The sequence below is a fragment of the Podarcis melisellensis genome (genome assembly GCF_964234715.1).
Source record: "Podarcis melisellensis genome assembly, chromosome: 14".
Lineage (NCBI taxonomy): Eukaryota > Metazoa > Chordata > Lepidosauria > Squamata > Lacertidae > Podarcis > Podarcis melisellensis.
The window spans coordinates 6,819,387-6,846,732 of NC_138546.1; the positions used below are offsets into that span (position 1 = coordinate 6,819,387).

Consider the following 27,346-nt stretch of genomic DNA (forward strand, 5'->3'; position numbering starts at 1 on the left):
AGCCTGTAACAGCTCCAATAGGAGCCATTAGCCGCCAGCAACAAAGCACATCCCCCTTTCCTCCTTCTTTCTGGGTCTATAATTACATATTTATGGACAACCTCATGCAAGGCCGCCAATTCCCAGCTTTGTATATGCACACCATTAACACAGACAGGAAATTGGAGGATCTGGAAGAGAGTCCTTCAGCTTACGCAATACGTTATTTTGCTGAATGAAATTAATGCATCGCAATTCTTTTTCTTTGCCTCCTCTAAGAAGTGGGGTAGGAGAAGGAAGCTCAGGTTCTGAGTTAGCATGTCTGATGTCGGGGTTAGGGAATCAGTGGCCACTCAGATGCTGCAGGATGCAAGACTGACGATCAGGAACAACAGGAGTTGCAAAGCAGCAAGAATTGGATGGCACGACGTTGGCCAGTCCCGGAAGATGACAGACAGCTGTGTGAGTTTGCTCTCAGTCATGAGCTTCATGGCTCAGCAGAAGTTTGAACCTGAGTCTCTCTGGCCTAGGTGGTTTCAAAGGGGGTAACCCTTGAAACACGATCCAGGACCGGTCCAGGACCCGGAGGTTCTGCTAGGAGTCAGTCCGACAGGGCCAAGGCAGGACACGAAGCAGGAGACCAGACAAGGTCAGGCACAGGATCACAGGCAGGTTCTGGCAAACAGCAATGTTGCTCCCACAACCTGGGGCAGGGTTCGACAGCCTTTTATTGGGGTAAAGGCTGGTCCTGATCCCCCGGTGACTCACCTCCCTGTCTTGCCCAGAGGTGAGCACTCCTCCTGCGAGTACTCAGGTCTCTCCTTCTCTCAGACCTTAGTCTCTGCAGCTCGGGAGATGCTGGTGAGTTACTAGACCCAGAGGCCTCCTCAGCCTCCCCTGACCCAACTGGTAGTGGAGCAGCTGTAAGTGATGGCCCAGCTGAAGGCAACGAGGTCATCCCCGCATCTGGAACCAGGGCAGGCTCAGGCCTCTGACTCGGCCCAGCTGGTGCTTGTTGCAGGGGAACCTTTGCAGACTGGGGCTTTTCAGAATCAGGCCCCAAACTAGGTTCAGATGCCGCCTGAGGCAAAGAATCCAGTGTGGACTGAGACTCCTCTGGTTCTGAGTCTGAGCCCGAGTCCCAGGCCATCACGCTAGATATGGATCAGACTCCATCGGGAGGTTGTGGACTCCCTTTCATTGGAAGTTATGAAGCAGGTGTTAGGTGGCCACCTGTCATGTATGATCTAGTTGAGATTCCTGCATTGCAGGGGGATTCAATTAGATGATCCTCTGGGTTCTATGACACACCATTGGTGGGAGGCAGAAGTAGGCAACAAATGTGATTTTTACATCTTTGTGTAATTTTTAAAATGAAATTCACCCCAGTTCACATTTTAACACAAACTTACATATTTCACACTTCCCCAAACTGTATGTGAACTGAAGCGTAGCTATCCTTCAAAACTCCTTCAATTCTCACCCCCCCCCTGAATTTTGTGATGCAACTGCGTGAATTTTGTGTCGTCAAATGTGTTCAGAAAGGCATCCTCAGCGCCTGATTTAGGTTTGATGAGGCCCTAAGCTCCTGAAGGTAACGGGGCCCTTTCTTTGTCCAGCTGTCCTTGGTCAACAACAATTTGTCACTGTTTTTTTGTGTTGAATATATGCTATATGGTGATTTATGGACCTAATGGGTATCTAAAGCCATATGCACATAACAAAATATGTAGTTTATCAAAGTAATTGTTGAATTGAAACCAATGAAATTTTAGGGAGTAGGCTAGCAGGAGGGGCCCATTACTTACATCACAGGAGCCTACACAACACAAAACACTGTTGCTGTATGTAGGTCTTATCTTATTTGTTTTTTATCTTATATTTTGGAAATTTACACCCAGTTTTTCACCCTTTAATTTTTTGGGGGGCCCCTAGAGAGTGGGGCCCTAAGCTATAGCTTGTTTAGCTTATACATAAATCCTGCACTGGGCATCCTGTAGGGGAAAGTGTGCATCACTGCTTTTAACGCAATGAGGAACAGTGACAGGTGTGACCCACTATGGAAATGTCAACCAGTCATTCTGGGCTACCTGCTAACTAAGGAGCCGTCAGCCAGAAACCCCGGTAAGAAATGCCTCCATCTATGTTCCCCAGGTTCTGCAGCCATCTTTCTCCCTCCCCACCCTCAAATAAAATTTGGACACCAACCCATTTGGCCAATGCCAAATGTCCAGCATGATTCTTCCTTCCACCCATGCTGCTGATGGAGGCTAAATTCACATTTTAAGACCCTTCGCTGCCCTCTCGTCATCGCCCTCCTGGATGCGCAGATGCAATTGACCAGTCCAGTGCCTGCCTGGCAACCAGCCCTTTCTTAGATGTGTCCATCAATTCCAGTCAAAAGTTTGGTGCCAAAACTGATGTGCCAGAGAACAGGCGGGTGACTGGAGACAAACAGAGCCAATACACAGCTGCTGGTATGGCAGAACTGTCCAATTATATATATATATTATTATTATTTAGGAAAAGCCAGCCATTGTAGAAATGCAAATGGAAGCTGTGAGTGACAGCTAGGGCCACCCTCTTCCCAGAAAATCTGGGCTGCTTTCCCAAATATATGTTTGTATATCCAACCTCTGCCCCCACCCATCTCTGATGTGAACACAGCTGAGGACCAGATTTCAGCATAAGCTCCAGCGCTGGCTCAGAAGACACTCTGGCCAAGAGCTGGACATTAATTCAAAATGGATTTAAACTCAGCTTAATGGCTACTAGCCATGGTGGGGATTTCTCCTTCCACTGTCAGTAGTGCTTCTGAGTATCAGTTGCTCTTCGACTCAGGTCCTGCTTGCAGCCTTCTGCATCTAGGCCAGCTGTCTACCAGCTCCATCAGGTATGCAGATTGAGTCCCTACCTGTGTCAGGAGTTCAGCCTATGCTCAAGTAGGACCCTGGTAGAGACACATGCCCGACTGGCATGTTCTCTTCCTCCTGGTCAATAGTTCAGGAGCTTCAAAAGCTTTCTTCTGCCTGAACATCACAGCGACCGATGCCAACAGACACCGACGCACTTAGGGATCCGCAGAGTTTGCGCATCATGCGTGACAGACCTCAGCAACTCAGCATTTTGGCTAATCTACTTTATTTACATATAAACACACAGAGAGCACTGCAACATGGCTCCCTCTCTCTTTAGCATCAGACAGCAAAGAGAAAAATAACAAAGGACAATAGTCCCACTTCACGGACCACAGTAACACAAATATCCTGTTTCCATCACTTCCTACTCTGCGGAGTCAAAACATATACCGTCATGTGAAAGACAACAATCCCATGACTGCAATCATAGACCAGGAATTCTAACAACCTGCCCACAGACTGTCTTGCCAGAGTGGTGCATGTTCTGGTTATCTCTCACTTGGACTACTGCAATGCGCTCTATGTGGGGCTACCTTTGAAGGTGACCTGGAAACTACAACTAATCCAGAATGCGGCAGCTAGACTGGTGGCTGGAAGTGGCCGCCGAGACCACATAACACCGGTTCCGAAAGACCTACATTGGCTCCCAGTATGTTTCCAAGCACAATTCAAAGTGTTAGTGCTGATCTTTCAAGCCCTAAATGGCCTTGGCCCTGTAGACCTGAAGGAGCATCTCCACCCCCATCATTCAGCCTGGTCACTGAGGTCCAGCTTCAAGGGCCTTCTGGCAGTTCCCTCCCTGCAAGAAGTGAGGTTATAGGGAACCAGGCAGAGGGCCTTCTCAGTGGTGGTGCCTGCCCTGTGGAACGCCCTCCCATCAGATGTCAAGGAAATAAACAACTATCTGACTTTTAGAAGACACCTGAAGGCAGACCTGTTGAGGGACGTTTTTAATGTTTGAGGTCTTACTGTGTTTTAATTTGTTGGAAGCTGCCCAGAGTGGCTGGGGCAACACCTAAATAATGTTTTTGGAACTCCCCCCCTTCCCTTTTTTGATTTTAGGTTATCGGGTTAGCAAAACTGAGAAGACTAAACAGGAAGCGTGAGCATCGATAGAACTCAAAGCATTCAAATCCGCTTTAAAATGCTGAAATAAAATTTCCAGGATTTTTTGCTTTGGCTTCTAAGGACTCTTGATCTGAATGTCAACAAATGCAATGTCCCTCTCACCAATAATCCAGATTGATTCCATTGACTAATGGTAGGTTTGCTTTTAAAGGTGACATTAGGAGTTTTTTCTTGCTCCGTCCCTGGTGGCAACTAGCGTTCGCTATAGCTGTGTGGATGTAGAAGGATGTCCTCACCAAACATGTTTAAATTTGCTATGAGGTTGCCACTGGGAGACCGGTCACCAAAGAGGGAAGCCATCCCTAAGGGAAAAGACTCCAGCGGTGTAATCCCAAATGAAATTTGGAGAAAAGGGCCACCAATTGATGATGCAGAGGCACTCCTGCTCGCCGTAAAGGAGCAGAGTGCCTCGTCGCAGCCGTTTAAGTCAATTAGCCAGCGTGATCTGAGCTAAACTTAACGAAGCCCCTCGCCAGCAACCGTTCTGCCATTTTTAATTCAATCAGCCGGAGCTAAACACGCGGGATTCCCTCAAGCAAAACCCCCGCTCTTCAAAGGAGCTCTAATTGAGGCTTTCTCCCTCACGCAGGCGGACAGCGGCAGCAGCTGCCGCCACCAATTCCTTCAGAGCGGCGGCAATTATAGCCTGACAATGGCAAAAGGAGACAGGACAATGCAGAGAATCTGATAGTATTGGGGATAGGCCAGAGTTTTCGGCCTCAGGTGTTATTTTGGCTAAAAGTAAAAGCACTAGGCAGAGCTGTGACTGGTGTGGTCTAAACCACTGAGCCTCTTGGGCTTGCCGATCAGAAGGTTGGCAGTTCGAATCCTCACGACGGGGTGAGCTCCTGTTGCTCGGTCCCAGCTCCTGCCAACCTAGCAGTTCAAAAGCACACCAGGCAGGGTATTAATTATTAGAGAAGTTTTTAATGACTGATGTTTTGTCGTGTTTTTAATCTTTTGTTGGAAGCCTCCCAGAGTGGCTGGGGAAACCCAGCCAGATGGGCAGAGTATAAATAAATTATTATTATTATTATTATTATTATTATTATTATTATTATTATTATTATTTTCCCTTGAGCATACTAGGAATATGGAAGCAGCTGCAAAACATGGAATAGCAAAGGAGAATTTGCATCACAACTGAAGGATCATATTGCCACTTGGCTATCTAAAGTCGTCCCCCCCGCCCATATGAGGATTAAATCCAGAGTCCGAATTTACCAAGTTGTACTACAGCCTGGTTGGCAAAGGAGGACATTTCAAGCTGGTCACAGGTTACTCCTTGAGCCACACCCCTTCCCTTTCGTAGACTTCCAGATGTTTTGAAGGATCAGCTCTCAGTTCCCAGGTTTGCAATTCAGAAGATTCCCAGCTTCTGCCCTGGGCGCCGCCAGTTTAAAGGAGCCCAGTGGTCTGACTGTGTATAAGGCAGCTAGATTCCAAAGGCTCCGGTGTACGATTTGCATGCATGCTTTGCCTCTGCGGTCTAAGCTGATTAACTTGCGCACTGGGATCGGTAACTCTGAATTAATTCATGACATGAATAAATGAACGGCGTCTAGCACTGTTTGTTTGAGCTGTGGAGTGGAAAACTCCTGAAAGGTGCATCACAAAGCTTTGTGAAAATATAAGGAATATTGCAAGAATATGTTTGAAAAGGTATTTTAAAAGGCGATACTAAATTTCGGGAATGCGTAGTTAAAAATTTAAACATGGATGATTGTCAGAGAAGCTGAGGGAAGTCCAAAAGACAAAAATATGCAATTTGTGAAATTGTTTGTTTGGAGATATTTGTGCAAAAATTAATAAAAATTTATTGGGGGAAAAAAAGAAAGGTGCATCAAGAGCCTCGCATCCCCTTGAACCCAGTGCTTCAGACAGCAGGGTTACCTGCCACAAAATCTGGCCTTGCACACACACACACACACACCACAGATACAGGGGTATTTTGACAGTGCCAGCTTGTGAAGTTGAGTAGTCTTGGAATGGACAAAATGTCAAGACCTGTGCTGGATCTGTGGACAGCTCCCCATTCGGGGCAAGCCTTTGGCTAAGATTCTGGTTTTGATTTGCTCTTCCGTTGGGCCTTTTAGTTTACTTCTTGACCCAGCCACCTAGCCCATCCTTTAGTGTGGGGAGCAGGTGGCACTGTGGTCTAAACCACTGAGCCTCTGGGGCCCACTGATTGGAAGGTCAGCGGTTCGAATCCCCATGACGAGGTGAGCTCCCATTGCTCTGTCCCAGCTCCTGCCAACCTAGCTGTCTGAAAGCATGCAAGTAGATAAATAGGTACCACTGCGGAGGGAAGGTAAACTGTTTTTGTGCATTCAAGCATTTGTCATAGTGTCCTGTTGCACCAGAAGTTGTTTAGTCATGCTGGCCACATGACTACATATCTGCAGACAAACACCGGCTCCCTCGGCCTGAAGTGAGATGAGCGCTGTAACCCCATAGTTGCCTTTGACTGGACTTAACCATCCAGGGGTCCTTTACCTTTTTTACCATCCTTTTGTCTTGACTTGCCCTTTGCCCTAAAGTTCTGACTTACTTGTCCAGAGCTCCTAATTCCTGGCACCCCTCAGACTCAGCCCTGATAAGGCCCTCTCTCAAATATCCTCCGCACTTAAGGGAATCTGCTCTACAGTGGTACCTTGGTTCTCAAACACCTTGGTACTCAAACAACTTGGAACCCAAACACTGCAAACCCAGAAGTAAGTGATCCGCTTTACGAACGTTTTTCAGAAGCCGAACATGCTCTGTTTTGAGTGTTACACTTCCGTTTTGAGCGTTACACTGAGGTCTGTCTGGTTTTGCTATTTATTTTGCATTTTTGTTTTTGCGGCTTTTTTGTTTTGTTTTTGTGACTGTGTGGAACCCAGTTCAGCTACTGATTGATTGATTGTGTGACTGCAGTACATTGTTTATTGCTTTCATTTTATGGGTCAATGGCCTCTTTAGATAGTAAAATTCATGTTAAATTGCTGTTTTAGGGGTTGTTTTTAAAAGTCTGGAACGGATTAATCCATTTTGCATTACTTTCTATGGAAAATCACGCCTTGGTTTTGGAACGCTTTGGTTTTGGAACGGACTTCTGGAACGGATTAAGTTTGAGAACCAAAGTACCACTGTATTTCCATTTCGCGTCCGCAGGTGAAAATGGAACCAATTGTCTGAGAAAGAAACATCTTGAAAACATTCATCCTTCTTCTGTCCGCCTCCTTCCCTCCCACTTCTTGAGGACTCGTGTTCTGAAGAGCAAAGCTGTTTCTCATTCTGCACTTGAATCTTTCTGCGGCTAATGCCAATTGAGCATTCTAAAATGGTAAATGGCCGCTCTGTTCTTAAGGAACATGGAAAAGTAATATCTCTCTCCTCTCCCCCCGATGTGATTAAAGCCCTTCTTCTAAGTCATTATTCTTAGCTCAAGCGGGGTTGGGTTTAGGTAAGGCTCAACATCATTTCCATACGCTAATGGCTTCATAAAAGCTCCGTGATAAAATATGATATTGAGATCGTTATAATTCTGAGGCTGAAATGGGGATGTAACTCTCACTTAAAACCCAAATGTCGCCATGGATTTGTCCTGGGGGGATGTGGGCGGGGGTGTGGCAGGATGTCAAAGCAGATCGGAGCCCAGGCAGAGGGACAAAAACAGAAAGGAACAGAGCCTTAGAAGGTCCCAATGTGGCGGAAGGGTTGCAGCTCAGTGGCAAAACATCCGCTTGGCATGTAGAAGGTGCCAGACTCAGTCCCCAGCATTTGTGGCTAGAGCTGTGAGATACCCTCTCTCTGAAATCCAGGATAACTCTGTAGAGAGTTCTGAACTAGATGGAGCAACAGCCTGACTTGGTATAAGGTGGAATGTCCTACACAGTGGTACCTCGGGTTAAGTACTTAATTCGTTCTGGAGGTCCGTTCTTAACCTGAAACTGTTCTTAACCTGAAGCACCACTTTAGCTAATGGGGTCTCCCACTGCCGCCGCGCCGCCGGAGCCTGATTTCTGTTCTCATCCTGAAGCAAAGTTCTTAACCCGAGGTACTATTTCTGGGATAGCGGAGTCTGTAACCTGAAGCGTCTGTAACCTGAAGCGTATGTAACTCGAGGTACCACTGTATATATATATTATTTAAACCACCCTTCTGTATTCAGAACAATGAGGACTAGGAACTTTCTCAGGGAAGGGTTGTAGCTCAGTAGTAAAGCGAATCTGCTTTTGCATAAAGAACAGCCCCTGCAACCTCCAGACAGGGCTTGGAGGGAACCCAATCTCAAATCCTGGAGAGCTGCTGTGTGAGAGGGGAAGGGGTTGCTAGGTCAAATTAGCCATATTGATTCATAATAATAATAATTTATTATTTATACGCTGCCCATCTGGCTGGGTTTCCCCAGCCACTCTGGGCAGCTTCCAACAAAAAATTAAAAACATGATAAAACATCAGTCATTAAAAACTTCTCTAAACAGGGCTGCCTTCAGATGTCTTCTAAACGTCAGATAGTTGTTAATTTCTTTGACATCTGATGGGAGGGCGTTCCACAGGCCGGGTGCCACTACCAAGAAGGCCCTCTGCCTGGTTCCCTGTAACTTGGCTTTTTGCAGTAAGAGAACCGCTAGAAGGCCTTGGGAGCTGGACCTCAGTGTCTGGGCAGAACGATGGGGGTGGAGACACTCCTTCAGGTATACTGTGCTGAGGCCGTTTAGGGCTTTCAAGGTCAGCACCAACACTTTGAATTGTGCTTGGAAACGTACTGGGAGCCAATGTAGGTCTTTCAAGAATGGTGTTATGTAATGCATGTAATAAGGGGGAGCCACACCGGGGTGAAGGTGCCTTCTTTTGTTTGTCCCTGTGCTAGTTTCAATTTGTTGGTTAGTTTTTCTAGTAAGGCTGGAAAAACGGTTGGGTACCGGTGGTCCATGTTCACTCCTGACAGGTCCCTCCAGTGTTTAGTTATGTTGCTCCTGGCTGCTGAGAGGAGGGGGCTTGTGAGTTCTTTCTATCATGAGTGTGCATTATTTTCTTGGAAAAACACACAAACAAAACTCGCTGCCGTCAACTGAAGGTGACCAGCCATTCCTGGGCCCCCCAAATCTTTCTCACTGGCAATGAAAACTAATTAATGAATAGAAAGAGAACCTACCCACATGGTGCTGACACAAAAACCTTGCATCATAATAATAATAATAATAATAATAATAATAATAATAATAATAATTTATTTATACCCCGCCCATCTGGGGTATACAAACACTGTAAAAAATTGGAAGTCTACTACCCCCCTTCTTTCTCTCCCAACCTTGCACTATCCGTAATATTAGGGTCTCACTTCAAATGTAACTGATCTGTAGAAAGGTCTCTATGAACCGAAAGCAGAGATGCTGTGTGCAATTTTGTTACCCAAGAAAATCTTTAGTAAAAACAATTAAACAAAAATCCTGGAGAGCTGCTGCCAGTCAGTGCAGAACAACACCAAATGTGCCGATGAGGTGGGGTAGAAATTTAATAATAAATTAAATAAACCACTAGTGCAGCAACATCAAGAGGGCCAGAGGTTCCTTATCCCCATCGTAGGTGAACGAACCGTCTCTATCAATTCCCGCCACACCTTGTGGCAGGGAGTTCCACAGTTGCCCGGAATTCTGGACACATTGCATAACATCTGGTCCGTAACAACCGCCGATGGTCAAAACTGCCATCCGAATTGAATGTTTGGTTGGCTCACCGAGCGAAAAGCCAGGTCACCTGCTTGGTGGGTTTAAGGGGCTGGACTGAGGAAGGATGGTGGGAACCTTCCCAAGAAGAGGACAGTATAGATTTAGAACAATGGCTTGCAGAAGGTCATAGTTCAGAGGCTGCAGAGGGGAGGAGCTGGGAAATATTGGGAGAGCAGTAGGAAGAAGAAGCACTGGGGAGAGACAGCTGACAGACTCAGTGTCTCTTGAAAGCATTCCTGAACCTCTCTCTCCCAGAACAAGACATGCCTTGAGAGTAATAGAACAGAAAACTCTGAGGCAGAAAGCACAGATCAGCGTGACGTAGAAAAGGAGGGACTGAGGGGGTGGGACTTTACTTAGAGCATTGCCAATAACTAGGAGAGACCGCATTCCTTTGTCTCTCTCTCTGTGAATATTCATCATCAATCTTTATTACGGTCCAGAGACCCAACAAATCGTTACAAAGCAATGCACAATTCAGACTAGTCTACCTCCAGGTTAAACAAGCATTTTGTTCAGACTTAAAGATAGGGATCATTGGTTCTTGCAACCAGCGATAAAAACTTCACCACTGCTAATGTTCTAGTGTTTGTCCAGTCTTCCAATAGGAACCTGACATAGTGAGCCTCTGATTTTCCCGCGAAAGGTACCAGCAAGGGTAATATCAGTTTAGCCCTGGCTTGCTCGTATTTCGCACAGTGCAGCAAAATATGCTTTATAGAATCGATGTCTTGAGCACAGGAGCAAAGTCTGTCCTGGTAGGGAACTCCTCTCAACCTGCCACTGTGAATATTGAATAAACTACCTGGTAAGAACTCTTCTAGTTTTTCTGCTTCCTGGCACCTTACTGTGAGAGGGATAGGATTCCCTGAAGCCTTGACAGCGGGACTCTTCCCTTACCTCGGCCTGGAAACCCTCCACTAGGATGGCGACCAAGAGGTTGAAAAGGACGTAGTTTCCGAAGGTCATCAGAGCCACGAAATAGAGAGCAGCCCAGGAAGAGGTGGAGGCCATCCCGTTGTACAGAACCACGTTCCAGTCTTCTTGGGTGAGGATCTGCACACAACATGGAGAGAGAGAGAGAGACCGAGGGAATGAGAGATCAGTCCAGAATAGCAGGCTTTTATCTCGGGTGGGGGCTTCTACCAAGACAGAGCCTTTTCTGTGGCTACCCCCAAAGAACAAAGAGGTAGAACAAAGGGTACTGGGAACTGGGTTTCCAACTCCTAAAAGTCCCACACAAGAGATCCACAAAACTTGTCTTGAAGGTAAAATGTGTTACATGGATTCCCAGAGGGACTCCCCAACAAACTTTCGCAACTGTGCAGGCGGTAACATTTAATTTCTGAGCTCAGAACTGAAAGGGAAACACTGAGCTCAAAAACTGAAGGCTGCAAAATGAATATTCGCAAAACATTGCCAGGCAACATCCCTAGAAACTCACTACGAACAGGGCAAGCCTAACCAGGTCTACTCAAAAGCAAGTCCTAACAAATTCACTCCTTACTCGAAGGGGATTAGAATTGCTGTCTAAATTCCACCCCCCAGTACTCCAGCTCTAATCTGAAGGCAGGCAGGTGGTCACTTTCTGGGACGAGGAACGGCAACTCCCATGCCTCAATGAGACTCGAGTTTCCAGGAGGATATTGTAGACACAGTGCCTGAAAAGGCTGCTAGGGATCCTTCTGATCAAAAGAATCCATTGCTGGGATTCCTGTTGCTGCCTGTTGTTTGCAGTACAGTGGTACCTTGGGTTAAGTACTTAATTCGTACCGGAGGTCCGTTTTTAACCTGAAACTTTTCTTAACCTGAGGCATCACTTTAGCTAATGGGGCCTCCTGCTGCCACTGCGCCACCGCTGCACGATTTCTGTTCTCATCCTGAAGCAAAGTTCTTAACCTGAGATACTATTTCTGGGTTAGCGGAGTCTGTAACCTGAAGCATATGTAACCCGAGGTACCACTGTATACACGAGGAGAGACTGCTGGATCAGTTTAAGTGCCCATCTAGTCCAGCATCCTGTTCTCATGGGGGCCAACTAGATGATGATGATGATAGTAAAATTATTATTATTATTATTATTATTATTATTATTATTATTATTATTATTATTACCTCACCCATCTGGCTGAGTTTCCCCAGCCATTCTGGGCGGCTCCCAACAGAACATTAAAAACACGATAAAACATCAAACATTAAAAGCTTTCCTAAACAGGGCTGCCTTCAGAAGTCTTCTAAAAGTCAGATAGTTGTTTATTTCCTTGACATTTGACAGGAGGGAGTTCCACAGGGCAGGCGCCACCACCGAGAAGGCCCTCTGCCTGGTTCCCTGTAACCTCACTTCTTGCAGTGAGGGAACCGCCAGAAGGCCCTCGGAGCTGGACCTCAGTGTCTGGGCTGAACGATGGGGGTGGAGACACTCCTTCGGATGCTCCCATTAGATACATCTACAAGCAGGTGCTGAGCAGAATAGCACCCTCTCTGCTTGTGAGTCCCAGTCACTGACATTCAGAGGCAGAAATTTGCCATGGTAGCCGCTGATTTGGGATATCAGTGGAAGACAAGAACTCTTTGACCTCAATTAGTCCAGCCTCAGACAAGGCAACCGTCTTCAGAACTGCCTCAAAGCTGGAGCGACCCGCCAACAGGGTATTGGCCCAGCAGGGAAGCTATGCTGGCTTGATTTAGCAACATGGCTCCCATTAACCTCAGCTGCAAGAGCTCAACTCCTTTGCCGGATTTATTTACCCGCAAGATTTGCAGTGACAATAGCAGCGGAACCTCCATTAAAATGAGGCAATGGATGGCGCGAACTGTACAACGCCAATGTCAATTTCTCCCGGCAGTCAATTATTTAATCGCCGTCTCTTGTTTACCGAGACAGGTTGGTCTGAGGCGGGCAGAGCCGGTTGTTTTTCTCGTTCTGGAGAAGCTTTTTCAAGTTACTTGTCCTCCAAAGGCCATTTGTGACATGAAGTCTGCCCAGATCTTGTAGCTGGAAAGACAATGTCACTCCTAATGAAGCAGGGCAGGTCTGTTTTGCCCCCCAGTGTACAAGAACAACAGCTGTGGTAGTTCAGGCCAAAAAGATCTGCTCAGTGCAGCAAACTGCTTCTGACTGTAGTCAGCCGGGGTCTCTGAGCAGGGCAGAAAGGCAACAGGCTGTTGTTCCATGTCACTACGTAAAGGTAAAGGGATCCCTGACCATTGGGTCCAGTCGCGGACAACTCTGGGGTTGCGGTGCTCATCTCGCTTTATCGGCCGAGGGAGCCAGCATACAGCTTCTGGGTCATGTGGCCAGCAGGACTAAGCCGCTTCTGGCAAACCAGAGCAGTGCACGGAAACGCCGTTTACCTTCCTGCTAGATCGGTACCTATTTATCTACTTGCATTGGCATGCTTTCGAACTGCTAGGTTGGCAGGAGCAGGGACCGAGCAGCGGGAGCGCACCCCGCCGCGGGGATTCGAACCGCCGACCTTTCGATCGGCAAGCCCTAGGCACTGAGGCTTTAACCCACAGCGCCACCCGCGTCACTACGTACACTCATATAAAAGCCATTCTGAAATACAGCTGCGTGCTTCCGTCACTGGGCTCTGTTGAAAATCAGGAAGTGACCTCTCCAGACAATGGAACAACTCTTTTCTTACCTCTGGTGCTCTGATCTCCTAGGTGACATGGACCCTGTTAGGCAGTTGAATATGCATGTGTGCTCCATCCGTTTCCCTCCTTCCTCCCCACCCCTGGGTGCTGGCAACAGATGGGACCGTGAGATCTTGTCTGTCTCCTTATGCTTTGTTCTTTATCTTCCCCTCCCTGTTAGTAAAATCTGCTGAAGAATAGCTATGGTGGCTTTCATTGTCCATCTGACTCCTAAAGAACAGCCTCTGAGTGTATCACATAAAGTGGTACCTCGGGTTAAGTACTTAATTCGTTCCGGAGGTCCGTTCTTAACCTGAAACTGTTCTTAACCTGAAGCACCACTTTAGCTAATGGGGCCTCCTGCTGCTGCCGCACCACCAGATCATGATTTATGTTCTCATCCTGAAGCAAAGTTCTTAACCTGAAGCACTATTTCTGGGTTAGTGGAGTCTGTAACCTGAAGCGTATGTAACCTGAGGAACCACTGTATTCACCATTGTTTAGTGGGGAGGTGTAGCCTTTGGGGTCTTACCTGGAACACAGTGACGATAGCCCACAGCAAGGAATCAAAATTCTTCCTATCCGGCATCGTGTCCCCTGTGTCTGTTTTCAAGCCAAACTTGCATCCGAAGAGATGCATGCCAAGAATGCTAGGAAGAGAGAAGGAGAGAGGAAGGAGCTTGTAAATAAAATGCAATGTTCAAGGATGCTTTACACCAATGGTTCCCAACCTTTTTGATACGGGAACCCACAACTCCAAATTTACCGTATTTTTTGCTCTATAAGACTCACTTTTTCCCTCCTAAAAAGTAAGGGGAAATGTGTGTGCGTCTTATGGAGCGAATGCAAGCTGCGCAGCTATCACAGAAGCCAGAACAGCAAGAGGGATTGCTGCTTTCACTGTGCAGCGATCCCTCTTGCTGTTCTGGCGTCTGAGATTCAGAATATTTTTTTTCTTGTTTTCCTCCTCCAAAAACTAGGTGCGTCTTGTGGTCTGGTGCGTCTTATACAGCGGAAAATACGGTGCATAGCATGGTGACCAATTGGTTCATTGACACACAAAGTTTGGACCTCAGGCCTTTGGTAGCTGTCAGGGAACTGCCATCAGTTCAGAAGGGAGAGGTGGAAGGGCAGTTGTGTTACAAGAAGCCTCCGAAGATCTTGCGAAGCAGTTCCTCCTCTGGCGAGGTGGAAAGCCCCACCTCCTGTGAGGAAGGGGTGCGGGGACCAGGAGATGCTAGGGAGAGCCTCAACACTGAGGCTGAGCAAACCGGAGAGGAGGGAAGTACCCCTTTGCCAGCGCCCAGTCTGCGCAGGAGGTTTGGGTGCAGAGAGGGGAGGAGAAGGATGGGGGTCACGTGACTGTTATGCTGGGGGAGGTACAAGGACCGGCCACGCCCAGATTCTGCTAGCGACTGAGCAGACATGGACTTGCAACGCTCTGCACTGTAAATAGTTTGTATTAATAATAAAGCATGGAAAAGACAGGTCGGAGTCTTGCTGCTTGCTCTCGAGCAACCACACCAGCATCTGACAGCAGCCATTGGTTTTGTGCATTGCAACTGCAGTTTTGCCTGTTTTATAAGTGAGATTTGACGCATCCAAGGCAAAAATGAAACAGCCACGACTCACTTGTATAGGCTTCGAGACCTGCTTGCAGGTCACGTACGCCCCAGAGGTTGGAAAACGCTGTTTCACACCAACCTTTGCCAGCCAGGCGCACTGCAGAACTGATGGACTACAAATCCCATGTCGCCTCTTACTTGCTTTCGCCCCTAATTCCTCTACCTTTGGGTAAATAATTGTTCCGTGCTTCCCTGAAATGCACAAAGCGACTGCTAGATTTTACCTGGAAGCATTCCAAGTTTTGCAGCGCACCCCTCCAGGAATTTTGCAAACGAAGTTGACGTTTGATGGAGGGAAATGTCAAATAAATAGCTAGCGCGCTTTGCATAACAAATGCAAATCGAGAGTTTCTAGCTAATTTGAGGCGGGGGGGGGAAGGACCATTCTCACCCCCCCTCCCTGTTCTGTTTCTAGAGACGACATCCTGGGTTTCAGTTCAGCTGCCTCGATGATGTTTGCCATCGATCAAGAACAACGGAGCAATTGTTTCGCTCTTGTTGTCACTTTGCGTCCTTCATTTGTCTCTGGGGTGGCAGGATCTGGTGGAACAGCGAGACTGAGGAGAGGGGAATCCATCTGCCGAGCATCCAGCCTGTCAGTCTATTGTGAGTTGAGCTGTCATCCACGCACCGCTCAGCAAAGGGGCACCATTGTCATTCTAATCTAGGCGGCGGCGGAGATGAATGGAAAAAACAAAACATAGCAATTAACCGGAGAGGAAGGGGTTGCACACGCATGCCGGCACATACCTGAAGATGAAGATGAAGAGCATGAGGAGCATGCAGAAGGTGGCCACGTTGTCCATGGTCTTCATCAGGACCACCAGCTGGCGTCGGAGAGCGGGCATGAAACGCACTAATTTAAGGACCCGGAGAAGCCGGAAGGTTCTCAGCACCGAGAGGCCTCCGTCCGATTGGCCAATGATCTCCCAGACGCTGTGGGGTGAAACAAGAAGCTGTCTGAACTTGCATGAATGGCTAGGGCCATAATAACTGAAAGTAGAAAGGCCGGCTGCTTCGGGTGGTGGGTGGTAAAGGGGCCCCTGACCATTAGGTCCAGTCGTGGCCGACTCTGGGGTTGCGGCGCTCATCTCGCTTTATTGGCTGAGGGAGCAGGTGTACAGCTTCCGAGTCATGGGGCCAGCATGACTAAGCCGCTTCTGACGAACCAAAGCAGTGCACAGAAACGCTGTTTACCTTCCCACCGGAGCGGTACCTATTTATCTACTTGCACTTTGACATGCTTTCAAACTACTAGGTGGCAGGAGCTAGGACCGAGCAGTGGGAGCTCACCCCGTCGCGGGGATTCAAACCGCCGACCTTCTGATCGGCAAGTCCTAGGCTCTGTGGTTTAACCCACAGCACCACCCGTGTCCCGTGGTGGGTATTATTATTATTATTATTAATTAAATTTGTATGCCACCCTTCATCCGTAGATCTCAGAGCACAATATAAAAACCACAAAATGCATAATAAGATTAAGAACAAGCCAATAAACCCACCCTCCAGCAACACATTTAAAAGGGCATTGGATGTCAATCAACTGAAGGCCTAGGTCAGGGGTCAGCAAACATTTGTAGCAGGGGGCTGGTCCACTGTTCCTCAGACCTTGTGGGGGGGGCAGACTATATTCTGAAGGAAAAAAATGAATAAATTCCTATGCCCCACAAATAACCCAGAGATGCATTTTAAATAAAAGGACACATTCTAATCATGTAAAAACATGCTTATTCCCAGACTGTCTGCAGGCTAGATTTAGAAGGTGATTGGGCCGGATCTGACCCCCGGGCCTTAGTTTGCCCACCCATGTTCAAGAAAGATTTCGTTCCCAATCTGACTCATTTCTGTACATTTTTTATCCTTCTCCACATCTGGGAAAAGGTTCCCAGAGCAGGTTCCCAATGACCCCTGCACTCAGGCTTGCAGTCTAAAAGCCACAGCACAAAAGGAAAAAAGGACTGGGAGGGAGGAGGGATAAAAGTAAACCCATCGTTGATTCTAAGCAAGGAAATACAAGTTCTGTCAACATCTTCCAATCGGAAAGAGCATTTGCTTTTGACTGTCTCCAGCCCCAGATTGTGTACACAGTCTCTCCCCCTGTGCCTCTGAAGATGCAGTTAAACAGACCAGCTTACCTGATCACAACAATGATGCCGTCAAAAATGTTGTACGGGTTCTTGATGTATCCCCAGATGCCAAAGGCCAGTAGTTTCAGGAGCATCTCCAGGGCAAACATGCTCGTGAAGACAATGTTGCTGATCTCCAGGGCATTTGTCAACTCGTCCGGCTATGGGAGAACAGGAAAAGGCAATGAGCAAAGGGAGAGTGCAGAACTGCTGCCAACATCTCTGTGGTCCCCCACAGACCAGACCCAGAAGGCATCTCCCACAAAACCACGTAACGACAGTCTTGCTAATTCAGACATTATAGGTTTGATGTTCTGGTTCCTGAAATAGACAAGGAGATGACTCTGGCAAGCCAACAAGCAGGATAGAGAGGAAACAGGCCTCTTCCTTGTTTGTCATAGAATAGAATAGCATATTAACAGATATACTGCTTCTGAACCTGGAGGTTCCATGTAGCTATAATTCCATATCAGAGAGTTTGAACTGTTCCCATAGGCATAGTAAAACATCCACTGATTAGCTGACATTTTCCTAAACACTTGTAGTTAAGAATGTGCAAGCTTGTGAGGCATTCCAGTGCATTTGATTGGGGGGGGGGGAGCTCGATTCAGCCAAAGGACTGTCATTGTCATGTGGACGAAGACATCTCTGCCTAACGGTAGAGCCGGCCCTACACAAATGTCCAAGTTTGAATGTTGGTGTCTCACTTTGCCTAATGGTAGAGCCGGCTCTATCTAAATGCCCAAGTCTGAATGCTGGTGTCAAACACATCTCACTTTGCCTAACGGTAGAGCCGGTCCTACACAAATGTCTAAGTCTGAATGCTGGTGTCAAAAACGTCTCACTTTGCCTAACGGTAGAGCTGGTCCTACACAAATGTCCAAATGTGAATGCCAGAGTCAACCATATGTTGTTGGACCTGGAAAAATAGTTATTGGGCGGAAAGTGAAACAAATTATCGAGTGTTTCTTCTCTGGAGTTGATTTACATCTAAATCCACTTCTTTCTTTTTTTTTGATTCCGCTATATAAAAGATTAGGTCGGCAAAGAGTTTTCAAGAACGATTTAGCAATTTAATTGTAAGAGCAAGAATTGAGCTCCCTTATAAACAGACGTCTCCAGAGGACCCTGGTAATTGAAGAAAAGTTTAAGGGATTGATGATGGTAAAATGAACTCGCGTGATCAGATTGATGGGTGGGAGAAAAGAGAAGCTATCTAATTAAAGAGCTTTGCAGGCAGCTGGGACTGTGCTTTGCTCTGTTGGAATGTACATTGCGACCAGAACGCTCTCTTGGAATCAGCGCTGTTTGTGAATCTCTATCCTGTAAATCAACTGCAATTATATCAATTTCAGAAAATTAGTTGTCTTTTTTAATGATAAAGATGGATATGCTTAATAAAGAGCATCGATTCGGCACACTTTGCTTTGGGCAAAATCTGAGGACCATTCTGCAACCACAGGGCGAGATTTCCTTGGCTTTGCCTTCACCTGGCAGAATCCATTTCACCCCCTACCCCTGCTACAAATCACCTTTAGTCCTCACAACAACCCTGTGAGGTAGGTTAGGCTGGAAAAAAACACACAGTTTCCCTTAAGGCAGGACCTTTTGCTTGCTCTGCGACTGAGGTATGGCTCTTCCCTTAATGGTAGGAACTGGAAAACGAAGAATGAGGTATAAATACTGTTAAGTTGTGGGTGAACATATCAGATGACACAGCGATTCTTCAAACAGCTCTTGTTTATTCGCAGGCCAGAACAGAACTGAACTGAACTGAAGGGTTCAGTCAGCCTGCTTATATAGAGCTCCAGTACAACGTAACTGTAACAACTTTCTAAAACTATCCAATCACTGAACGTCACTTTTGATCCCTTATTTGCATAACTATCTACAGTATCCCCCTGCTGGCCCAGGGTGAGAACTTCAGTACATAACAAATACAGTGGACACTCAGGTTGCGAATGTGATCTATGCAGGATGTGCAATCTGCAGTGGTGTGTCTGCGCATGCGCAGGTTGTGATTCAGTGCTTCTGTGCAGTCGGTGCATGGCGGTCCGCAACCCGAAAAAATGCAACCTGAAGCATCTGTAACCTGAGGTATGACTGTATATGAATTGAGATAGCAGGAATGTCAGACTAGGACCAGGGATACCTGAGTGCAGAGCCCCCTACTCAGCTAAGAAGCTCACCGTGGGACCTTAGGCCAGTCGCTCTCTCTTAGCCTAACCTACCTCACAAGGTTGTTGTGGAGATAAACTAGAATCCTTCCCTCGGTGCACATTCACCAGCACCCTGCCAGTCCTTGACATCTATGCACCATACTGATTTGCACCCGGTATACCTGAAGGAGTGTCTCCACCCCCATCGTTCTGCCCGAACGCTGAGGTCCAGTGCCAAGGGCCTTTTGGCGGTTCCCTCATTGCGAGAAGCAAAGCTACAGGGAACCAGGCCGAGGGCCTTCTCAGGGGTGGCACCCGCCCTGTGGAACGCCCTCCCATCAGATGTCAAAGAGTTGTTTACAACTACCTGACATTCAGAAGACATCTGAAGGCAGCCCTGTTCAGGGAAGTTTTTATGTGTGACGTTTTAGTGTATTTTTTGTATTTGTTGGAAGCTGCCCAACATCATCATCATCATTAATAATAATAATAATAATAATAAGTTTTATTTATATCCCGCCCTCCCCAGCCGAAGCCGGGCTCAGGGCGGCTAACAACATTAAAACAGTACATTATTATTATTATTTATTTATTATTATTATTATTATTATTATTATTATTATTATTATTATTATTATTGCCTTAAAGAATTGGGCAGAAACCACACACTGAGTTCCTGTTCTCCATTCTCCAGGACACAGAGTCAGCATGCAACCTCTGCCCCAGCTCACTTTCCAAGAGAACAGAAGTCTCTCCTGTTTCCACCGTGCGTATGGATCTCAGTTGCCCATTTCCGTATGTGACTCATCTCCTGCCTCAAAATAGCTTCCCCTCTCCATTTTCATCACTCATTAGGCAGCATGTTAATAGCCAGGAAATAACGAGAGATCATTATCACATTAGCCAAGATCTGAGAGATGGCGGATCAGGGCGACAAACACAGAGGATCGGAGGAAAAGACACGTTTAATTTGAGAGGAAACGCACAAAATGACACACACACACACACCCTGCAAGAGGCAGCAGGAGGTAACTCGGATTAATACACAACACAGAAGAAGAGTTTGTCTCCTTAAATTTGTTTTTAATGGAAGTGAGTGGGTTTGATTTATGGGGCTAGTGCCGTACTGTACTTTAGCAAAGACCCAGCCATGCACAAAAAAGGGGGCAGAGTGAGGCCTGCATTGCATGTGTAATATCTAAGAGGCAGCTGAAAACAGCAAGGTGTACTGGAGCATTTTTAAAGACACACATTTATTATGGAATAAAGTTTGCCAAATGATAGTTCACTTCATCAAATACATAAAGTGTTATCCTGAGTCCCTCCCCTCTCTCTCTCTGGATGGCGCTATCTCTCTTTCACATAAATTCAGGACAGATAGAAGAAAGCCCTTCTTCAAACAACAAGAAGCACCAATGAAAGAAGAGTGGCAGACAAAAATGAGGGACTTTGGGGAACTGGCAAAGCTGAAGGGAAAAATCCGAAACCAGCACGATCAAGTATTCCATAAGGACTGGAGTAAATTTATACAATATTTGGAAGAACATTGTAAGCAATTAACATCACTAGCAGGGTTGTCTGAAGACTTGTAATGAGAGATTTTCTCCCCTTTTATATTTACAGTGGTACCTCTGGTTAAGAACTTAATTTGTTCCAGAGGTCCGTCCTTAACCTGAAACTGTTCTTAACCTGAAGCACCACTTTAGCTAATGGGGCCTCCCGCTGCCACTGCACAATTTCTGTTCTCATCCTGAAGCAAAGTTCTTAACCTGAGGTACTATTTCTGGGTTAGCGGAGTCTGTAACCTGAAGCGTCTGTAACCTGAGGTACCACTGTGTGTGTGTGTGTGTTTGTGTGTGTATATATATATATGGATATATGTGAAAGCCCTTCTTCACACAGTGCATAGTTAAATTATGGAATTCAAACTACACTTCTTAGGATTCCTTTTGGGGAAAAACAAAACTGACTGAAATGGTATGATACAGCATTAAATTTATAGTATAGAATCATAGAATTATAAAGTTGGAAGGGACCCCAAGGGTCATTTAGTCTAGGGTTGCCACACGTTTGGAATTTCCTGGACATTTTCTGATGCTTATTCAGAATCTCCTTTCTTGCAACTTGAAGCCATTGGCTCAGATCCTATCTTCCAGAGCAGGAGAAAACAAGCTTGCTCCCTCCTCCATGTGACAGCCCTTTAGATATTTGAAAATGGCTATCCTATCTCCTCTTTTCCAGGCAAAACATACACAGCTCCCTCAACCGTTCCTCATACGGCTTGGTTTCTAGACACTTGATCATCTTGGTTGCCCTCCTCTGCACACCTTCCAGCTTGCCAACATCCTTCTTAAACTGGGATGCCCAGAATTGGACACAGGATTCCAGGTGTGGTCTGACCAAGGCAGACTAGCGTGGGAATATTACTTCCCTTGACCTGGACATGATATTTCTGTTGATGCAGCCTTAAAGAGCATTTTCACATGTAGTACTGGCAAGCCAGGTGTCCCCCATCCTATATTTGTGCATCTGGTTCTTCCTGCCTAAGATCAGGACCTTACATTTGTCCCTGTTGAAATTCATTTTGTTGGTGTCAGCCCAGTTCTCCAACCTGTTATGATCATCCTGAATCCCACTTCTGTATTCTGCGGCATTAGCTACCCCAACAAAGTTTGGTGTCTTCAGCAAATTTGATGAGCATCCCCTCAACTTCCTCATCCAAATCATTTATAAAGATGATGAACAACAAAGGGACCAGTATGTGAAGCTGTGTAGTTTGTTAAGAGTTCTCAGAGTTGTTAGAAGATGTTCCTCTCACAGAGCTACAGTTCCCAGAATTCCCTGGGGGAAAGGATTGACTGTTAAGCCACTCTGGGAATTGTAGTCCTGCGAGGGGGGATGGAGGGGGGTCTCCTAAGAGCTCTCAGCACCCTTAACGAACTACACTTCCCAGGATTCTTTTGGGGGAAGCCGTGATTGTTTATAGCAGTATTATACTGCTTTAAATGCAGGGTGTGAATGTGGCCCAGGTAAACACACAACAACCTGAAATATATTTAAAAAATAAAAAAATTGTCCAGTAGCACCTTAAAGGTAAAGGGACCCCTGACCATTAGGTCCAGTCGTGACTGACTCTGGGGTTGCGGTGCTCATCTCGCTTTATTGGCCGAGGGAGCCGGTGTACAGCTTCCAGATCATGTGGCCAGCGTGACTAAGCCGCTTCTGGCGAACCAGAGCAGCACACGGAAGCGCTGTTTACCTTCCCGCCGGAGCGGTACCTATTTATCTACTTGCACTTTTGTGCTTTCGAACTGCTAGGTTGGCAGGAGCAGGGACCGAGCAACGTGAGCTCACCCTGTCGTGGGGATTCGAACCACCGACCTTCTGACTGGCAAGTCCTAGGCTCTGTGGTTTAACCCACAGCGCCATCCGCATCCCATTAGTAGCACCTTAGAGAACTAAATTTGTTCTTGGTATGAGCTTTTTTGTGCATGCACACTACTTCAGATACACTGAAACAGAAGTCACCAGACCCTTATATATAGTGAGAGGGTGGGGAGGGGTATTACTCAGAAGGGTGGTGGGAATGGGTGATTGGCTGATAGGTGTGGTAAACCTGTTGACGACTGTTAACAACTGCAATTGGTCTTACAGAAGAAGCAAGGGATGAGATGGCCAAGAATAGCTTAAACATGTATAATGAGATAAGAATCCAATGTCTCTCTTCAGACCAGGTCTCTCCATGGTTTTAAGTTTGGTAATAAGCTGTAGTTCAGCAACTTCTCTTTCCAGTCTATTTCTGAAATTCTTTTGTAATCAGAAGAAGAAGAAGAAGAGTTTGGATTTGATATCCCGCCTTTCACTCCCTTTTAAGGAGTCTCAAAGCGGCTAACATTCTCCTTTCCCTTCCTCCCCCACAACAAACACTCTGTGAGGTGAGTGGGGCTGAGAGACTTCAGGGAAGTGTGACAAGCCCAAGGTCACCCAGCAGCTGCATGTGGAGGAGCGGAGACGCGAACCCAGTTCCCCAGATTACGAGACTACTGCTCTTAACCACTACACCACACTGGCTCTCAACAGCTACTTTGAGATCCTGCACAGAATGTCCTGGGAGATTGAAGTGTTCTCCTACTGGTTTCTCTGTTTTGTGATTCCTGATGTCAGATTTATGTCCATTTATCCTTTGGTTTGGCCTATTTGTCCAATATAGAGAGCTGAAGGGCACTGTTGGCATTTGATAGTATACACAGTGTTAGAAGATGAGCAATTCTTCCTGAATCTAGAACCACAGCAACCTACGCAGCTTTCCATCTCACTACGAAAGCTGGGTGAAGTAAACAGCAAAGGAAATGATCGCACCCGATGATTCTGTGAAGCTCATGAGGCAGCAGTTGCCAGAAAAATGTGGCTGAAGACTCAGCTCACATTCGGAGATAATGAGCCTCCAAAGACTCAGAAGAAAAGCCGGGCTTACAATTAAGGATGGCTGAGTCCACCACGTTCTCATTTTTCCAGTCTCCACATTTCTGCCTCACCTTGGAATATTTTCCTTTTCAAGCCCCCATAAAAATCGGTTGGCCCAAGTGCGGATTTCCACCCCTAACGTTTGCATGCAATTTTGTCAAGAAAACTTTGGAACTCCCTTCCTATTGATACCAGGCAGGTGCTTTCACTGTATTCTTTTCAATGCCTGCTAAAAACCCAGATAGGCTGGTGTGCTTTTAAGTTTATTGCTGATTATTTTTTTGAATGTTTTAAATAGTTGTTTTAATCCCCTCCCCCCACAATATTGTTTTGGTTTTATTATTTTTTTGTTAACTACTTTGAGGTTTGTTTGTTTTTTACAATCAAGGGGCATAGAAATTTATGAAATAAATAAATAAATAAGCAAGCACATTTTTGCAAAGCAATTTCCCATTATATTATATTGTATTATGTTACTTTCACGAATGCATGCCTTTTTAATGAACGCTTTCCCCTACAGCTTACTTGGAAGTAACCTATCTAACTGCGCATTACCCAGAGAAGACCCACTAAAGGAACCTAAGTCCGTCCTGTTCATTCATTTCAGCGGGCCTGCTGTCTAACTTTGGATACAACTCTTGATCACAAATTCTTAGGGTCTGCGCGAGAATGAAAGATTGTAAGCTTTGAATGAAAGCTCCTCAACTCAGCAGATTGGATCCAATGGGGTTAGGTTAGTCACGGCCACATGACCCAGAAAGCTGTCTGGGGACAAACGCCAGCTTCCTTGGCCTGAAAGCGAGATGAGCGCCGCAGCCCCATAGTCGCCTTTGATTGGACTTAACTGTCCCGGGGTCCTTTACCTTTTTAAAAATTCATGATGGAATAACAACATCAGCAATCCAGAATATTGGGAGCCACTGGAGTGAGACCTTGCTTTCAACTTGCTCACTCCTTGCTGTGTTAGTTTGTTCGTAGTGTGACATCTCCCTGGAATATTGTGCTTTCGGAATGAAACTGGTGGGTATGTTCAGGGCGCCATGCTCTGTTCCAAGTTAGGGAACCAGCTCACTCTCTGCAGTCCTTTCCCACAGGACCAGGAGAGCTACAAGAGCTCACCAGAGCACAGCATCTCCCCTGGGCATCGCAAGACCGCCCCAGAGCACAGCATTGCAAATCCATGATGAAACTGGCTAAGTAGCATTTTTTGCATGCAGTTCTCCAGCTGAAGTTTCAATCGCTGCTTGATTGCCGCACTCATTTTCAAGAGGTGGAGGAGAGAAAGATGCAGTGTGGTTATGTGAAGCAAAGGCTCTTATCTATTGAAATTTGCAAGTAAGATTGTATTTGCTAATAGTGCCATCACCTCCCTAAGCATGGTTGCTATTGTAACTCAGATTGCACCATCCATGTAAAAGAGGAAGCTATCAGCTGGACTGGGGGAGCCCCAGTGTTTGCAGAAGTACTGAAAACATTGTTATGGATTGTGGGGAAAACCCACCCCCCTAAACACTAGAAATTAATAAATCGTAGGATTTTGATTATTTGGGATCTGAAGGGAGAAATACGAACTGCAGAGGAATTCCTGAACTCACCTATGCAGAACAACCTGGCCAAGCTAGGGCCATTAAGAAACAATACAGAAGCAACAATGGCCCCATTGAGGGCCATTGACAATGTAAGATAGGTAACTGTCCTACCCCCTTGCCCTGAGGTATGAACAGTGACTGGGGGTTTGGAAGGTTGCCAGGGTAACTGAGCATTGGGTGACAGGAAAAGACTTTTTAGCAAGGTGTGCGGCGAAGAAGACTGAAGGGAAGAAAGATGGGGGCCATCTTGGGCAGGTTGGCTGCAGGTTGCCTGGGAGAATTGCCTTGGGCTCCAGGACAAAACTGCTGTGGGGTACAAGCCCTCTTGAAATGACCAGATGTTTCAGACCAGGGGTCAGCAAACTTTTTCAGGTCCACTGTCCCTCAGGCCTTGTGGGGAGCCGGACCATTTTTTTTTGGGGGGGGGGGGAAATGAACAAATTCCAATGCCCCACAAATAACCCGAGATGCATTTGAAATAAAAGCACACATTCTACTCATGTAAAAACAAGCTGATTCCCGGACTGTCCACAGGCCGGATTTAGAAGGCAATTGGGGCGGATACGGCCCCTGGGCCTTAGTTTGCCTACCCATGTTTCAGACCGAGATGCTCATCAACCCCAGGCAGCATGGCTAATGGTCAGGGCTGGATTTAGGTTTGATGAGGCCCTAAGCTACTGAAGGTAATGGGGCCCTTTCTATGTCCAGCTGTCCTTTGTCAACAACAAATTGTAGCTGTTTTTTGTGTTGGATATATGCTATATGGTAATTTATGGACCTAATAGGTATCTAAAACCATTTGTACAACCAGTCCATGCAGAATGTAGGCACCCTATATATAGAAATGAGTAAACCAGTGATATTTCAGGGAGCAGGCTAGCAGGCGGGGCCCATGACTTACATCATAGTAGCTTACACAACACAAAACACAGTTGCTGTATGTAGGTTTTATTTTACAGTGGTACCTCGGGTTACATACGCTCCAGGTTACATACGCTTCAGGTTACAGAGTCCGCTAATCCAGAAATAGTGCTTCAGGTTAAGAACTTTGCTTCAGGATGAGAACAGAAATTGTGTTCTGGCGGCGCGGCAGCAGCAGGAGGCCCCATTAGCTAAAGTGGTGCTTCAGGTTAAGTACGGATCTCTGGAACGAATTAAGTACTTAACCCAAGGTACCACTGTATTTGTTTTTTATCTTATATTTTGGAAATGTACACCCAGTTTTTTTTTCCTTTAAATTTTTTGGTGGCCCCCAAGAGAGTGCAGCCCTAAGCTATAGCTTGTTTATCTTATACATAAATCCAGCACTGCCAATGGTAACGAATGATGGGATTTGTAGGTCGCCAACATCTGACAGGAACCTCTGTCTACCTCTCGAACAATGCATCTTTAAAAGAAAGGATCTTTCCACATTGCAACACTGGAGGTCGACTTTTTTAATTTTTTTTTTAGCTTATGGTTTACATGGTTCATGCAGTAGCGCAGATTGAACCTATTACTTACTCCCCGAGCTACACAGCCCCCTCCCCTTGTATAACTAAATCTGTTTAACTAATGGATTACTGGCTTCCATATTAGATTTCCAGGGCTTACGCATGACTAAGAAAGTAATCGCTAAATGAGAAGCTTAAAAAAACAACAACAACCAAAAACAACAACAGCAACTCAAGCGATTAGAGCAATGGCTCAGGGTGGATTAGTAAGGACTTTCTGCTTTCCATCCGCACCCCACCCCATCCCATCCCATTCCACATCTCTTCCCAATTGCAGGAAATAGTTTAAATGGCTTTAAAGTGCTAGTAATGCAGGCAAGGAGGTGAATCAATACCATGGTTAAGGGGAATGATGCATTAGCTTTTAAGCATCACTTGAAAAACAACTACCCTTGGGTATATTAAAAGAAAACAAAACCCCTGCAACAAGGGCGTATTTTAACAATAAGATCTAGCATTTAGGATGGCGGCATAGGCCCCAGTATTGCAGGTGAGTGAGATCACAGTCACTA

General features: G+C 46.2%; 1 protein-coding gene across 3 annotated transcripts in view; it reads right to left on the minus strand.

The window, feature by feature from the left end:
* The window catches only part of CACNA1H (calcium voltage-gated channel subunit alpha1 H), a 389,727-nt gene that overhangs the window by 77,029 nt on the left and 285,352 nt on the right, over positions 1-27,346 (minus strand). For all 3 annotated transcript variants that reach the window (XM_081889028.1, XM_081889027.1, XM_081889026.1), the window contains exons 11-14: positions 17,139-17,290; positions 15,754-15,939; positions 13,911-14,028; positions 10,640-10,795 (exon numbers count right to left, since the gene is read on the minus strand). In XM_081889028.1, coding sequence (XP_081745154.1) covers positions 10,640-10,795; positions 13,911-14,028; positions 15,754-15,939; positions 17,139-17,290 — 612 coding nt within the window. The remainder of the gene's footprint in view (positions 1-10,639; positions 10,796-13,910; positions 14,029-15,753; positions 15,940-17,138; positions 17,291-27,346) is intronic.